The sequence below is a fragment of the Strongylocentrotus purpuratus genome, unplaced genomic scaffold (assembly GCF_000002235.5).
Source record: "Strongylocentrotus purpuratus isolate Spur 01 unplaced genomic scaffold, Spur_5.0 spur5_scaffold_5, whole genome shotgun sequence".
Classification (NCBI taxonomy): Eukaryota; Metazoa; Echinodermata; class Echinoidea; order Camarodonta; family Strongylocentrotidae; genus Strongylocentrotus; species Strongylocentrotus purpuratus.
The window spans coordinates 20,422,642-20,437,879 of record NW_022145611.1 but is presented as its reverse complement, the minus strand read 5'-3'; the positions used below and the strand labels follow the sequence as shown (position 1 = coordinate 20,437,879).

Below are 15,238 nucleotides of genomic sequence, written 5' to 3'. Positions count from 1 at the left end.
GAAAATTTTCAATTTTCTGCCCTAATACCATGTTACTATTCAGTGGTTTAATTATAATTTGTAGTCTGTAATAATTATTTACATGACATTATCAGCAAGATTTCTTATATCAACTTTTATCAGTTAAGTTTTTAGCTTTCCAAAAGTTACGATTCCAAGTTACATATTTTCTTTACTGATAATATTTCAGACAAAATTTGAAAACTATTGGTCCAATTCCCGATACTTTCTTTTAGTTATGATTGTTGAATGTTTATGAAAATTTTCCTCTTTCTATTAAGTTGAATTTTAAATTATTTATAATAATAATTTTAGGGTCATATTTACCCAGGGTAGCCACGTCAGTATTAAAATTGTTCTTCCTGCGGGCCCTGCATTTATTATTACCCCAGCATTGCCAGGTACATGTACACCTAGGTAAACCTAGGTAGAGACTAGAGAGGCACAAATATGGGCCAAACACCTTGTCCAAGAATGTATTAAGCACCGAGTGAGAATCCAACCTAAAATCTCTTGTAGGAAAATCACAAGACTTCACCAATATACCACTACACACTCCCAATATTTTAATCACATATCTTCTATTTTCAATACTATCAGCATATCATATAGACATTTGCTTCTAGTCCATCATTATTTACAGTCACTTTTGATATTGGCAGTTGGTATATGAGAAAAATACACTTTCCTTTCATTCATTATATTTATTCAGACAATGGAAACCCAGGAGGTATTACAGAATGCAAATATGAACAAGGAATGTTAAACATAAAATGCCCTTTGTACCCGTACAATGGAACTAGATTGTGAAGCTGTAAAACAAAACAAAACCTGAAATTGAACCTTTATTTTAAAAGGACACAAAGTTGTTCAGACCTTGGGATAAATGGTACATGAAAAGACTGTATTTGCATTAATATTCAAAGCGTTTAAAACATACTTTGTAGAAGCTTTCTTTATCTTGAATTCAATTCATGATACTTTTAATTGGATCCATTTGAATATGATCATGCACATCAGTGTTCCGCTTTGCATGTCTTATTATTTATTGCTATATACAATATGTATGTAGTGTTATTGTTGAATGTTTGTTGTTATCATTTGATTAATGATGCATTTGTATTTCATGTTATTTGTATTAACATGCCAGACAACTCAACCTTTTGTCCTTCAGTAATGCATGCATTGTACGTTCACCTGTGTTCCGACTGTAATTGTACTACTTACCAAATCAGATAGAAAACAGAAAAGAATAGTTATAAAGTTCAAATGATTCCTGATAATTTAAAAAATATTCTCTAACTAAATTGAAAAGATATGAACACATTCTGAAAAATGTATGTTTTGATTACAGTTATGATAAACTTTGAGTGAGTTGAATCAAGGGAAAGAGGTATATGACACCCTAAGAAATCGACCAAACCATTTAAAATATTTATATTTCATTATTGGAATTTTAAATGTGTTTATCCCCTTAGATACCTGCACACAAACCATCATTCCCCTAGTTCGTAAGTTTTGTGAGAATGCCATGAACAACGAAGACTCCACATTACCTTCTGTCGCCAAACAGTTTGGAAGATTATGCCATGGTTTATCAGGTAAGTAATAGAGAGCTAAACTTCTAGTAAAGCTATCTTTATCCTCAGTTTTACACCTACAACTGTGTACATCTCTGGAAAAGCAAGCATTTTGTGAATATATTTGTATTAGTCTGACTCTGGAGTGAATTGCCAATTACTTGCGAGGAAGGATTGATTAAATTCTCTATTTTTGGCTGCCTTGAAGGCTTGATGTGCTCTAGGCGCATTTTCATCTCCCATATGACAGCAGATTCTTACAAATTGGGCAGTTTAAAGGAGCTTGATTGAGAGCTGAGGGATCAATAATTGTGATCCTTTGTCTAAAAATGATAGCAACCTTTTCCCCTTCTGTTTTAACAAAGACTTGGCTGTTTGCAATCTAGAATATGTATAGTAAGTCTATCTTCAGATTAAAATAGTCCAAGGCATACTCAAATCATTGCTTCAGATTTCAATTTGGCCCTAATACAAGTAAAGGCTTTCATGTTATCCGTATTTTCCCCATGTATGAGAACCAAAGGGTGTTACCTAATTGTGCTCTCAAAACCTATGTGGTGTGATGCAATTCTAGCTCTTAGCAAATGGTTTCTTCATAACAGCCCCAGTAAGGTTTTGTTATCCTCTCAAGTACACTTGAGTAAACGATGTTAGAATCATGGGGGAAATGAATATTATATAATCAATATTTTTTAGAAGAAATGGAAATATGTTTCATTCATTATCATTCATAAATCAAACACTTTGTCATTTCTATTGAATTTATAAGAATCAATAGATACATTGTGATATTCTCGAATGATGGACTACCTGTATTATTTTCTATTAGAAAGGCAAAGTTATCATTTTGAGGGGAAAATGGGTGAAATACCTTCCCTTTATTTTCCATCTTGCATTCCTAATGAGATGTTAGAAAATATTCCTATAAATTAGTACAAGTCATGTATTGTTTATATTGTTTCTTCAGTAAATCTAACAGAAGAATTGAAACTGTGGTTCTTGAAGTATTACTACCAGCTGTGTTCTGTAGGGCTGAATGAGAAAAGCATCAGTAATGACAGATTGGTAAGTGTTTTTTTCCTTCTTTTCATAACAACCTTTTATATTTTTGTTTCATCTGTCAGTAAGCCTTATGAGATTACACAAAATACATGTATATTTGTTATTACTGTATTCTATACATTAATCTTGTCTATACATTAATCTTAGTTACCCCCCCCCCCCCCTTCCCTTCAATCCTATCCATTACTTCAGACAAAACAATATTTCATAATGTAAAGATTGGACTCATTTGAGCAATTACTTGCTCCTTATGTTGAGACTGACCATTAATTAAATAAATCTGGTTTATGACTCCGGAACGCTACAAGTACCTAATGGACATTGAAAGTGCCCCTGAAATGTGCTTACTTTTATTAGATGAGAGTGGTGTGTAATTAACTTCATTCTTTGTGATGACGTTGGGTTGCTAACGGTGATGAAAGGACAGGAAATTGTTAGACTGAAGCAATCTCACACCACCGCACCATCCTCTCTTAACCTCCTTCATACCAATACCGGCTCAAGGCTCGTTATTAAAGGAATAGGAGATGGAGGAGGGTGACCTGAGGGGGGGGGGGGGGTGCTGATGATGGTATTGTTTGTTTTTTTCCACATGAGATTTTAGCATGGATCATCTAATGAATGGGAAGATTTGTGTGTCGTCTTTTTAGTAGAATAAATCATCTATGGTCGAGAGCCTGAAGGGTTTTAACTTGATATTATAGGAGATGAGTTGATGCCCTTTTTTGCTCTCAGCAGACAAAATGCCTTTTATCATCATTTTTACCTTCATACATATTTTTGCACTGGCCTTTGATGAGGTATCTATTTCAATTATTTGTAATGGATTTAGAGTAAACTTTTCATTGTGTCATTCTATTTTTGGCCCTGTCCATTCAAGTGATGACAAAAAAAAAATATAAATTACTATATATGTAACTACATGTATATATATAAAAGATATATGACCTAATACAGTCATCTATCATCCTTTCATTGAGTTGAAGGGATAAACTCATTAAAGAGAAGGTTGAGTTCTGGGAAGAGGTGAAACAAAATTTGTGAGTGTTATCATTGTTATTATGCAAGTGTGGAAGAACATCAGACAAAATGTGTTCCCTGAAAAGCATGGCTCTTCAAATGCCTGAATATTCTAAATATGGCATGTGACAGCATACAAATTGGGAAAGATGTTTATGCCACATGTTGGTGTAGTCTCATATACATATTTCTGTGTACATTGCTTGTAACTTTACCAAGACTGGGCCAAATTTCTTATCAGTTTAATGATTCCAGAACCTTGCAGTATACACACCAATACTTATATGCTACTGAGATGATCAACCTTTTCTGATCGATTCCACAACGTTTCTTTCACAATGCAATCGCATGAACAGAACTCAACTTTATCTTTAAGGGTCCATACTGTTATAAGCTACTGAAATCGTGGCATTTGATTGGCTGAGAGTAAATTTGTAATAGGATTTTAGCATTTGTTAATGATATACCTCAAGGTAGATGGTAGAAGATTCATATGTTTTGTTGATATGTTACATCTTGCTCAGGAGCAGTCAGGTGCATCATGTAATACTAGCTCCACCAAGGTGACTATCACGCATATATAGAGTGATTATAACAGGCTCTCTTTGCTGTGATAGTGTGCTCTGACAACATTCTAATTCTCTTTGTGTCTCTCTATCTCTCTCCTTTGCTTTCTCCGTGTTTTTTCTAACCCCAACTTCCCTTTATATAAGTGTAACCATACTTTTTTTAAATGTCTTTTAGGCTCTATCTTCCTTTGTTGCTTATTGTTGTAATCTTTCTGTATTTGCCTCCCAGTTTCTCTCTCTCTCTCTCTCTCTCTCTGTTTATCTCAGCTTCCTTCTAATATTTTGTCTGTTCTCCTGCTTTCTCTATATATTTGTTGTGATAATGTACTGATCTTACCGGTAATCATCTTCTCTCCCCCCCCCCCCCCATCCCTCACCACCCCCTCTCCCTCTCTCCCCTCTCCCCCTCCCCTCTCTCTCTCAGACTTTCTATGTTTCTTCTTGTCTTTACCCATTTATCTTCCAAATTTCATCAATGGATTTTAGAGGAAAACTGTTAAACTATTAGGCTATTGATCATTTATAAGTTGCAAGAGTTCAAGAAACACACTTTAAAAATAATTACCCCCCCCCCCCGAAAAAAAAAACAAAAACACAAAAACAACAACAACAATAAAGTCATAAAACAAAAAAAAGACAGAAGAGCCTTGCAGTTGCAGTTTAATAACTACATGTACGTATAACATTTATGCTTGAGTGCTCTACTAATTTGAGAATATGTTATTTCACTTTCTACTAATGGCATACCTAATTCAAACACTAATTCTATTTAAGAGCGTAATGACTCCAAGTATCTACAGGGGATGCATGGCAAGTAGATTCCTCTTTCAAATTCACATTCTATGTCTATTGACATAGTGAATCTTGTAACGGTACTTCGAAATCCATTTAGTTAGTTGACTTCGCTTGTTTCTTTGATTTGGCTCTATTATAAGATCTAGAGGAAAGCTCTGAGAGTTTGGAACATGTATGTCAGTTTTCCTTTCAATTCTTTGATCTGTAATGCCAAGTACGGAACTAAATGACAAAGAAACCAACATACCAAATAATGTCTTCTTTCTTCTCCGTCCTTCAACTGTAAGCAAATGCATGCCATGTTGCTGCACGGTTGCTTCTGTAGGCTGTTATTCACGGCTATGTTAGGTTCAATAAAAGGTATTTTGACACTACAAGGCCACTAGTATATAAGCTTTCAAGTTTCATAGAGTGTGCAAGTTCAGTCTGGCATTAATGTATATTGCTTGTCTATTAAAGGTAAAGACCAGTAATGGTCATGCGATTGCATTGTGAAAGAAACGTTGTGGAATCGATCAGAAAAGGTCGATCATCTAGCATCTAGCATCTGCAAGGTTCTGGAATCATCAAAATGATAAGAAATTTGGCTCATTCTTCGTAAAGTTACAAGCACTATACACAGAAAGATGTATATGGGACTACCCTATCTCTCTCACCAGACCATGAGAGAAATAAATTTACCAAATATATGAATTAGTAGGCGGTTTCCCGGCAAATTTTTTATCATCATGACTTTTTTTGTATTAGTCAAAACATATTCTTTCACATGATTGGTAATGAGAGCTTCCATTTCATTTTTTGAAATTGGGGCGTTGCCAATACTGGTCTTTACCTTTAAGAGCCAGGCTAGTTAGGATATGATTATAGTTATTCTTGTTTTTTCTGCATTTGCTTACCTTCATTAGAAACTGACAGTAGTAAATTATTGTAAATCTGTCTGTAAAGTTTTGAATTCCCTTGATTTGATTTTAAAATATCAGCTGATTTCCTTTTCTGATTAGTATTAGAATCAGTATCAAGATTATGAAGTTGTATTAGTTTACACGTACTGTAATAGTAGTTTTGTACATCATGTACTCTTTAGTTTTGATTTTATAAAAATTTAGCATTAATCACACCAACCTGTAATACTATGTGTACGGTACTTTGCTTAATGTTGATATTGTCGTTGTAAACTACTGTGTTTAACACTTCTGATAATGCAATATTATGCAGATTCATTTGTGTGAAAGCCAAAATATTTACATATAATTATAAGGGCACATTTTTACTTCATGATAACATCCTATTCTTCTAGATAAAAAAAGAATAAAATTTGAAATGTGTTAATTTCATTAATATATTGAAATTATCTTTTCGTATTTCAAACAAAGGTGACTTGAGGTATTATTGTATGTATGTATATTACATTGGGTCACCCTTACATCTCTCTGAATATTTTTTTGGTGACAACAATATTTATTTTTCAATGTCATTACTGCATGAGATTTGCTGTAGTAATTACAACACAAGAATAAGCTGTCGTCCAAGCCTTTTAATTGTCTTGTTTGAATAAAGCATTTGAACAACACAAAAATCATCAACATATAGAGTATCATGTTGTACTGTATATGAGCATGGAATAGGACAACGTTCCTAATTTGAAAAAACTTTTTTTTTTCCCGCTTATTCTTTTATTAACTTCATCTCCTTCCCTTTCAGCTGATATATTTCAGAGTGTTGTAACCTTTAACACTATAGTGCATGTTAAAAACAGTGTAATTTTGATTTTATAAAGGTGATATAAAAAGCAGTGAAATTTTTAATTATTCACTGCTATTAACAAACAAATATTCCTAAAGTAGTTAAGATATCGAGAAAAGCATACTGCACTGTATGTTCAGGATGAACATTTGGATAACATGACAAAATGTGATGTATGTGATTTTGAAAAAAATAAAAAAGAAGAGGAAGAATGAGGTAAGTTAATTGTAGAAAGGGAAACCGTCATGCATATCTAACAAATGTATCACTAAATCACATTATGTCATTTATATTAGGTCACACATTTCATGACTGAGGGGGTTTATTGTAAAGTGTGTGATATATAATGATGGAAAAGTAAGCTCTTCAAAAGACATGACCTTCAACCCATCAGGCATTCATTGATGAATGAAGAATAAAATGAAGCTTATAATCCCTTTTTTTGTCGTCGATTCACAGAATTCTCCAATGCTGTCTATGTATCGAGAGGAACACAGACTAACTGAATGCAGACAGTTCTCTGCCTTCAATTTCCCTGTAAGTATGATTAATTACATCCCATCAATGGTCTTTTCTTATCTCCTCCATGACCGGGGTAATAATATATTTGTAAAGCGCTTAAAGACATTTGTATTAAGCGCTATATAAAAATTAAATATTATTATTATTAATTGGGATCTCTTTGATACATGTGACAGTCTTTGATTCTTATGAAGGTTAATTATCTTTCATGAAAAATGTACTGGTCTTGTGATACAAATTTGAATTTCCTAATTACTTTTACTGCCATTTACTGTAAATTGTGAGGTTTGTGTTTTAGAAAGCCTTAAACATCTATTCATTGACCAATGCTTATAATCTACATTGCCTTGTAGATCCTTATAAGCCAGTTCCAATTATAAACATTTATTATCATTGTTACTAGTCTGACTTTACTTTTTGCTCCGCCCCCCTTATTTTACACCATAGTGTATGGTGCTATTTGCTGGTGCTCGTAAGTTCAAGGCCGAGCTTCATGGAACCTTTGCCAGTCTCTGCGACGATCCTCAGCCTCAAGTCAGAGCTACCTTAGCATGTGGTTTCCATGAGGTAAGCAGTGCTTTTGAAAATGATTTGCTAGTTTTTAGGTATCATACTTTGTTTCAAAACAAATTAAAAGAAAGAAGTTCCTAGATGGGAGTTGTATAATTTACATGTATTTCTATAAATTCCTCCAGTTATGTACATTATGCACAGAAACTATTTACCATAATTGTTTTAACCTGTTGACTGTTGAATTATCATATTCCTCATAGATTTAATGCTGGAACAACCAAAAGGCAATAGGTTAGGTTTATACTGCCATCTTAGCACAACAGCTAATATGCAGAAGCCCTTTTGTCAGTGTAACATGTACATAGACAGAGGAGACAGATAAGCAGGCCCTATACCTGTTGCCGGGTTTCCAGTCATTTTGGTATTGATAAAAGCATAATGTGGTCGTTATCAACAGGTAGTCTTTTATTTTAGGTTTGTCACCAAGGCAGGTTCGAATTTACAGTCAAACCTGTCTATAGCGACCACCCAAGGAAAACACAAACAAGTGGTCTTTGTAGACAGGTTCTTTTAATGCATGTTTCAATGAGAAACCATTTTCAGGGGAAACAAAAAATGTGGTTGTTGTAGACAGGTGGTCACTAAAGCAGGTTTGACTGTAGTATGATTAAAGCTTTGCCCTCGTAAAATTGTGTCATTCAAACCTGAAAAAGAATTTTACTCATTTAATTATTCTATAAGTAAACTTTGCTTTCTTCCATGTGTGATTGACAGGTCGCTCACCTTCTAGGTAACAATGTATCATGTATCCATGGAGAGCTGGTTAGTCTACTCAAGGATGAGAATCTACAGGTATGGTATTAAATGTTCTTTATAAAAACGTTATAGGTTTGCATGGTGAGGTATATAATAATAATAATCCGCTTTTATATAGCGCTTAATACATCTATGATGTCTCTAAGCGCTTACAGATATACTATAACCATGGTCATTGGATTTAAATACTTGTCTGCCCACACTGTGTGCACATTCTCCATTCCCTGGGGAGTGAGGAAAATGGATACATCATGTTTGTACACCATTCTCCTGAAGACGGACGGAGGACATTGTCCGAAACGTTGAGACAATCCCTTTCTTTGAAAGATATACAAGTTCTTGTCAGAACTACAAACCATAAAAAGAATTATGCAACAGTTTTTTTAAGAACTAACACATCTCTCCAAGAAATGATACCCCAATCCTTATAAGGACTACACACATATTTTACCTGTTTAAGTTTTCCTCACTCGGGTATAGTATCATCATCTGTCATGGGAGGGGGGGGGGGGATGTTAAATATATTTAGAATCAAATTTGATATTTAAATAAAGAGTTCAAACCTTTTATGACTGTTGTTTATAAACATTGTTGCTTAGAAAGGTAGAATTTCAAAAAATTCTGTAATAATATCTTCGAGGTAACATGAAATTAGCTCCACTTTTTGCACGACATATGTTTTGGAATATTTATATCCTTGTTCAAGCTAAAACAATTGAATAGATGTCACTGAATGTAAATGAATATTGTTCTTCCCACATGCAGGTTGTACAGGGTATTGTATCACACCTTCCAGAGACGTTGATAGCGTTCTCTAAAGGAGCTCCTAGCAGCAGTAGTCATCAAGTAGATAATAAGGTGAGAAAAATGACACACTCTCTTTTTGTTATCATTCTACCAATTTACCCCTAAAAGAAGCAATGATGTATCTGAGGCCATTTAAAATATTATGTATAAAAAAATTACAATGGCAGAAATCAGGTGTCATATATATTGTCCTTGCAGTATATCTATACAAATGGTTTACACACAAAAAAAAAAGGGTATTAGTTGACCTTTCATTGAAATAGGTATGGAATGTCGTTTCCACTGTGTTTGGAATTCAATGTCATACAATGTCCTTCACTAAAAAATTTGTTTTGTTCAACCTTCTGACAAGTCTGCACATAGTTATAGGAATGTGCAATGTATACCCCCTCCCCCTCACCTCCCCCTCACCCTTCCCCCCTCACCTCCCCAACTCATTATGAAGAGGTAGTTTAGTCTAGAAAGCTTGTTTATAGGTGTGTTCAGAAAATGGAGAAATCTTCTGTATTCTTACCTGACTGTCCTCACCCTTTTCTCACTTTCTTAGATGATAACGATAAGTCTATATCCCTATCGCAGGGTAAGAAATCTATGTGTTTTTGACCGCTGGTTACTAGCATGGTAGATGTAGCATGCATTTAGAACTCAAAGTGCTACATGTAGATTGTTGTACTACCATATATGCTGCTTTATTCATGTGTATGTTGGGCATAGAAGGATTGATGTTTACATTGGGGTCGTTATTCTGTCTGTATGATTAAATATATATATATATATATTGATATGGATTGTGTTGTTACACAAGACTTTGATTGGAGCATGTGGTAAACTGATATTTATATTTGCCGTTTGGTGAGACTTTAGAGGGAAACTTGTATGGATTAGGGAATTTTGAGAGGATGACTAAGTTGTTGAATGAGATTTAATTATTTAGGTTTGGTACCCTCTGCCCATGCTGATAAAAAATACACAATTATAAAAAATCTGCTGGAGGATTTCTTTATTCAGTGAAGTTCATCTCATAGTCGATCTAAGGAGACATGAACGAACGATCTCATAGTCACATGATGTAGCTGGCTGTGTTTATAGAGCAGTTTGGAGTATAGTTATCCCCATTTTCATCCTAACCAGAAGTCTTACTCGCATTGGGTTAGTAATGTTGTAATACAGGCAACCTGTATAGCATATACCATAGTTACAGACTCATTTCTGTAGGTGTCAACATTCATGAAGCTTTTAATTATTTAATAATAGCTTTCATGCCATAGAATATTAGATTAGATGATATATTGGCAAGTGAAATTAGTCCCGTTCATCAGTTAGAAGCCAAATAATTCAGAAGCCTTGATGAAATGATTATTCAAATATTTTTCTTTTTGAAATATTAGATGATTGTATGTCTATGACATCTTTAGCAATATCCGTTTTTAGCTCTCAGAGAGTATAAATTCATAATGCAGTGTACAAGATTATCAAAGGTAATATTAAAGAGACTATTTCCTGTTTGCAGCATTTTTTTTTAGGTTACATACATGTTTACCTCATGTATTCACATATATTTCCATAAGCATTTATAAATCACATAAATGAAAGTGTTTATATCCACTGTCGTGTAAATATTTTTCCCAGTGATGATTACAGCGTTGCAATTTATAATTTGGAGACAGAGTCTGCAGTGTGTTATGTGAAGCATCCCAGTATCTGTTTTTATTGTCAATTATAGAAGAGTGATTTGATTATTATTTCTATTTCAGTTGATTTCCCTTTTGAACGTGGCATACATCTTTCTGTTACATTGCAAGATTATTGATTTACTAAGTAGAGACCTACTAAAAGACTAAATAAAACAGGAGAAATGTTTCAATGAACTTCAAGAATGAACATGTAATTTCATTTGATGTGTACATTGTGAGGATTTTTCCTAATCATAAAGTGAGATTTCAATTATAATTGAAATTGTTAACTTTCATGATTGTAGAACTGAGGTGCCTGATATTAACCCAGATTCAGTGCTGTGTAACCCTATCTGTCATAAAATATATTGTTTGTAAAACACTTTTATTTGTAATAACATGGGATCAAAAGTTACGCAATACACAAATTTACTTAATAGTTCATTTCATTTCATTTTGTTCCATTTGTCATATAAAAACATACATAAATATAACATTGATATTTACAGATAAGTAAAGAACATACAAATAACATAACAAAAGATAAACACAAAATACAATTAAATAGACGAATGAGGAAACCGGCAAGAAACAATAAAGTCTTATGTGGTGCTGGTCCCTTGCGACATAATAACAAATTTTCTGTGCTTACATCTTCCAATTTTCTATCATGACAGGTATATGGTGTTGGTGATTTGATACCTGCCATCTTGGCTGCGGAGAGTATAGCAGCCAACTCCAGGAACTGGAGACTCCATGTTGACATTCTAGATAAGCTTGCCTGTCTTCCCAAGTGTTTGACCAGTGATCAGATCCATTCCAAGTTTGTTCCTCTCTTCTTCAAGCTTGTCACCACTCATGTGAGTCTTTATATATTGCCTCGGAATGAGTTTTGCGTTGTGTAGGGCCATTGTTTTAGCTGTGTCCTGAAAATTGTCAAAGAAGAATTTAGCAATTTTGTACTGTGATAAATGTATGTGAGAGTGTGCGCATGTGCATAACTGGTGGTCTTTCATATTTGTGGGTGGTTTGATTACTCATTCAATCATTTGCTTGAATATGGCCTGACCAAGCTGTTACCCTTATTGTAAGTGGCAAGTAAATTTGATTCATATTAAGTGGAAGTTTCATACATTAATATTAAAGCCAGTTCTTTTCTTTGTCGAGATGGCTAACTACCAGAAAGAATAGAATCACCTGTTCAACATTTCACAAATTAGGAATATGAGAGAAATTGTTTGAAGAATTGATACTTTTTGTACAATATCTGCATGAACACACAATGTTCGTTTTGATTATTGCTTATTAAAGGTTGGATGCATTTCACAATCTGAATTTTGTCTTAGTGTATTTCATAAGATAATAGAATTTTCTCACACAAATGAGATATTACATGTAAATGTGTAATTTTACTGTCGTGGTATTTTCAGAGAGCATTGCCGATCCAGCGTGCAGCATCTAGGACATTGTGTGCTCTGATGAGAAACTGTAGAAAGCTTGACCACAGACAAGACATGGTTGCCAAACTAATCCATGGTAAGTCTTGCACTATGTGCTCAAAAGTAAATTTTCTTTTCTTTTCAACAACTATTTTCACCATACATGTGCTTAATATGGGTGACAAAACTTTCATAGTCTGTGATATTTTCTTAAGAAATGGATCAGAATATTGCATCACCATGTATGATGTCCATTGATAAATCTGTTTTTGAAAAAGTAGAAATATGCAGGATTTTGTATAGTCTTATTGAAATTAAAACATTATTATCTTCTGCATTTGATAGTAGCCTCCATGTATTTGTGTTAATCGATATGATACCTATTTTTTTTTCTAAATTGAGAAGGTATTAAAAAAGATGTATTACTTATGTCAAGATCCATTACTAGTGAAAAAATATCTTAATTTTATCTTCTTTCCTTGTCTGTTTAACAGAGTGTTGTAGGAGTAAAAGCAGCCGCTACAGGAGGTTATACATAGACATCTCTGTCATCGTCATGGACATGTTCTCTAAATCATTCTTCAAGGAGAATTTCATGGAGCCGTTGATGGATCTCACAGCGGATCCTGTTCCTAACATCAGGTAGACAAGAGAGAAATCACGGAAGTTACTCTTTAAGTGTCCAAGAAAATATAAAGAGGTTGTTTGATATCAAAATTTTCCTCAAAGGACGTCAAATTCTCATCAAATACCCTTTAAAAATTGTTTCCATTTATCAAAGTATGTTGATTTAATGGATACCATCATCATATATTTTTATTTTATTAGCTTTATGTACCTACAATTTATGACTTTGTCATGTTTAGGTACCGTATTTGCCGGCTAAAGGCTGCAGTATTTTTGGAAGAGAAAATATTAAAAAGTCGGGGTGCGGCCTTTGCGGCGAAAGAGTAAAAAAAAAAGAAAGATTGCAAGTCAAAAACACAAATTTGAACATATGGGACAACAATGAAAGGTGATGGACATTTCTAGAATAACTGTCTAGAGTAACACATGTCTTACTGACATATATGTGTTATATTTTTTAAATGAAGGGCAAAGTTTTGTCAATCTCGTAAATAAAATTCATAACTTACCAACCAAACTCTACTGGTAGATCTAGATTTAAGTTTTTGCCATAGCTAAAGCAACCTCAATCCTCAGCTCGCGTGAGCAAAGCTATGGTGCAATGCAATACACAAGAGAAAGCTGCAAGACAAACTAACACGGTCGGGATGGCCGAGCGGTCTAAGGCGATGGTTGGGTGTCAAAGTCTACATTTTGAACGCAAGGGTTCATATCCCGCCTCTGACAAAAGTTTTTTTTTTTTTTTTAAATGTTAAAATCGGGTTGCGGCCTTATTGCCGGCAAATACGGTACGTTCATTTCAAAAGAGAATTTTTTGTTCTGGGTGCCTGAATGAACTAAAGAAAAGCATACGTTATGGTTGATTCTGTTAGTTTTTACTTTGTGCATGTGCAGTTGTGTTTCTCATCTTTTTTAAAGCACCTCTGATTTCTATGTGGTTGTGTTTATTTTACTACCAGGTTAAAAATGTGCTCTCTGCTACCTCGGATCAAGCATCAGATGAAGCTACCAGAGGACAGAGAGAACCTCCAAGCCTTGGAGATGGTCGTTAGGAGACTACTCTCATCAGAGAAAGATAAAGATGTAGACGCTGCCATTAGACAAGTAAGTATTAAAGGCATTGTGTAACAATGTTAAATCTGAGATGCATGGTCCTACGTGTTATCAGTGTCTGTGATATGGTGTAATATTGAAGTCCTAAAAAAATCAAAATCTCTGAGTGACTGGTTTTACCATACTCATTTTCCCCAATAGACTGTAGTGTTATAACAAAATGTTAGGAAAATGTTTTTTGAAATTTTGAATTCCAGTCATAAATATCTTGATAATCAGGGCTTGTAAAAGTCATGGGGTTCCTGATTGACCTAAAGGATTATAATTATCATTGCAGTGTGAGCTAAATCCAGGATTTTGGAATCTGTGGCAAAGAAACCCAAGCACTTAAAGCTGAACCTTTGAGGTTTACCTCTCTTATTTGTCTGATGCTTTGTAAGATTTCTTTTATCAGAAAAGTGCATAGGTAACAAAACATTGTGAATCTACATGTAAGTCTTCTTATCTGCAATGAGAAACAGTTATTTTTCGTAATCAGAAATATGAAGAGTATGGAATTATTATGGTCCGATTTCTTTGAAATGAGTCCTAAATGCTGAATAAATATTTTTCGCCTTCATACGCAGAGTTACTGAATGTACTCATTTCACTCTCTTTCTTTTCAGGCTGTATTTGAATTAGACAGAATACAAGTTCATGTAGACTCGGTAAGTTTACTGTCTTTCATTGTCAACATATAAATTTGGCAGTTCATTATTTTATCTAAAATATGATTCAAGAATATAAAGGCAATAAATGATCATCTGTTTGATACAATATTTGAATTATTCACTTGGTATTGTGTAATTTATTTCACATGGTTTGAAAAGTTACTCTAAAAATCATAGACAGTTGCAAACCTGCCAACCAGTATGATTTAGTTGTATTTCGTATGACTTTTAGAAGCAAATACGGCAGTACGATTTTTCCTTAATAAAATACGATTTAAAAAAAAAAAAAAAAAAACACAACAATTTTTA

At 33.9% G+C, this 15,238-nt stretch overlaps 1 protein-coding gene across 7 annotated transcripts in view; it reads left to right on the top strand.

Moving 5' to 3' along the window:
* LOC576590 (serine/threonine-protein phosphatase 4 regulatory subunit 4) overlaps positions 1-15,238 on the top strand; it is a 51,315-nt gene that overhangs the window by 24,317 nt on the left and 11,760 nt on the right. For 5 of the 7 annotated variants that reach the window (XM_011684456.2, XM_011684461.2, XM_011684455.2 and 2 more), the window contains 13 exons: positions 1,479-1,601; positions 2,548-2,645; positions 4,187-4,225; positions 7,229-7,306; positions 7,739-7,858; positions 8,579-8,656; positions 9,386-9,478; positions 9,975-10,007; positions 11,778-11,960; positions 12,531-12,636; positions 13,034-13,181; positions 14,126-14,270; positions 14,885-14,926. In XM_011684456.2, the coding sequence (XP_011682758.2) occupies positions 1,479-1,601; positions 2,548-2,645; positions 4,187-4,225; positions 7,229-7,306; positions 7,739-7,858; positions 8,579-8,656; positions 9,386-9,478; positions 9,975-10,007; positions 11,778-11,960; positions 12,531-12,636; positions 13,034-13,181; positions 14,126-14,270; positions 14,885-14,926 (1,286 nt within the window). The remainder of the gene's footprint in view (positions 1-1,478; positions 1,602-2,547; positions 2,646-4,186; positions 4,226-7,228; positions 7,307-7,738; positions 7,859-8,578; positions 8,657-9,385; positions 9,479-9,974; positions 10,008-11,777; positions 11,961-12,530; positions 12,637-13,033; positions 13,182-14,125; positions 14,271-14,884; positions 14,927-15,238) is intronic. The other 2 variants (XM_011684458.2, XM_011684457.2) reach the window with 2 other exon arrangements.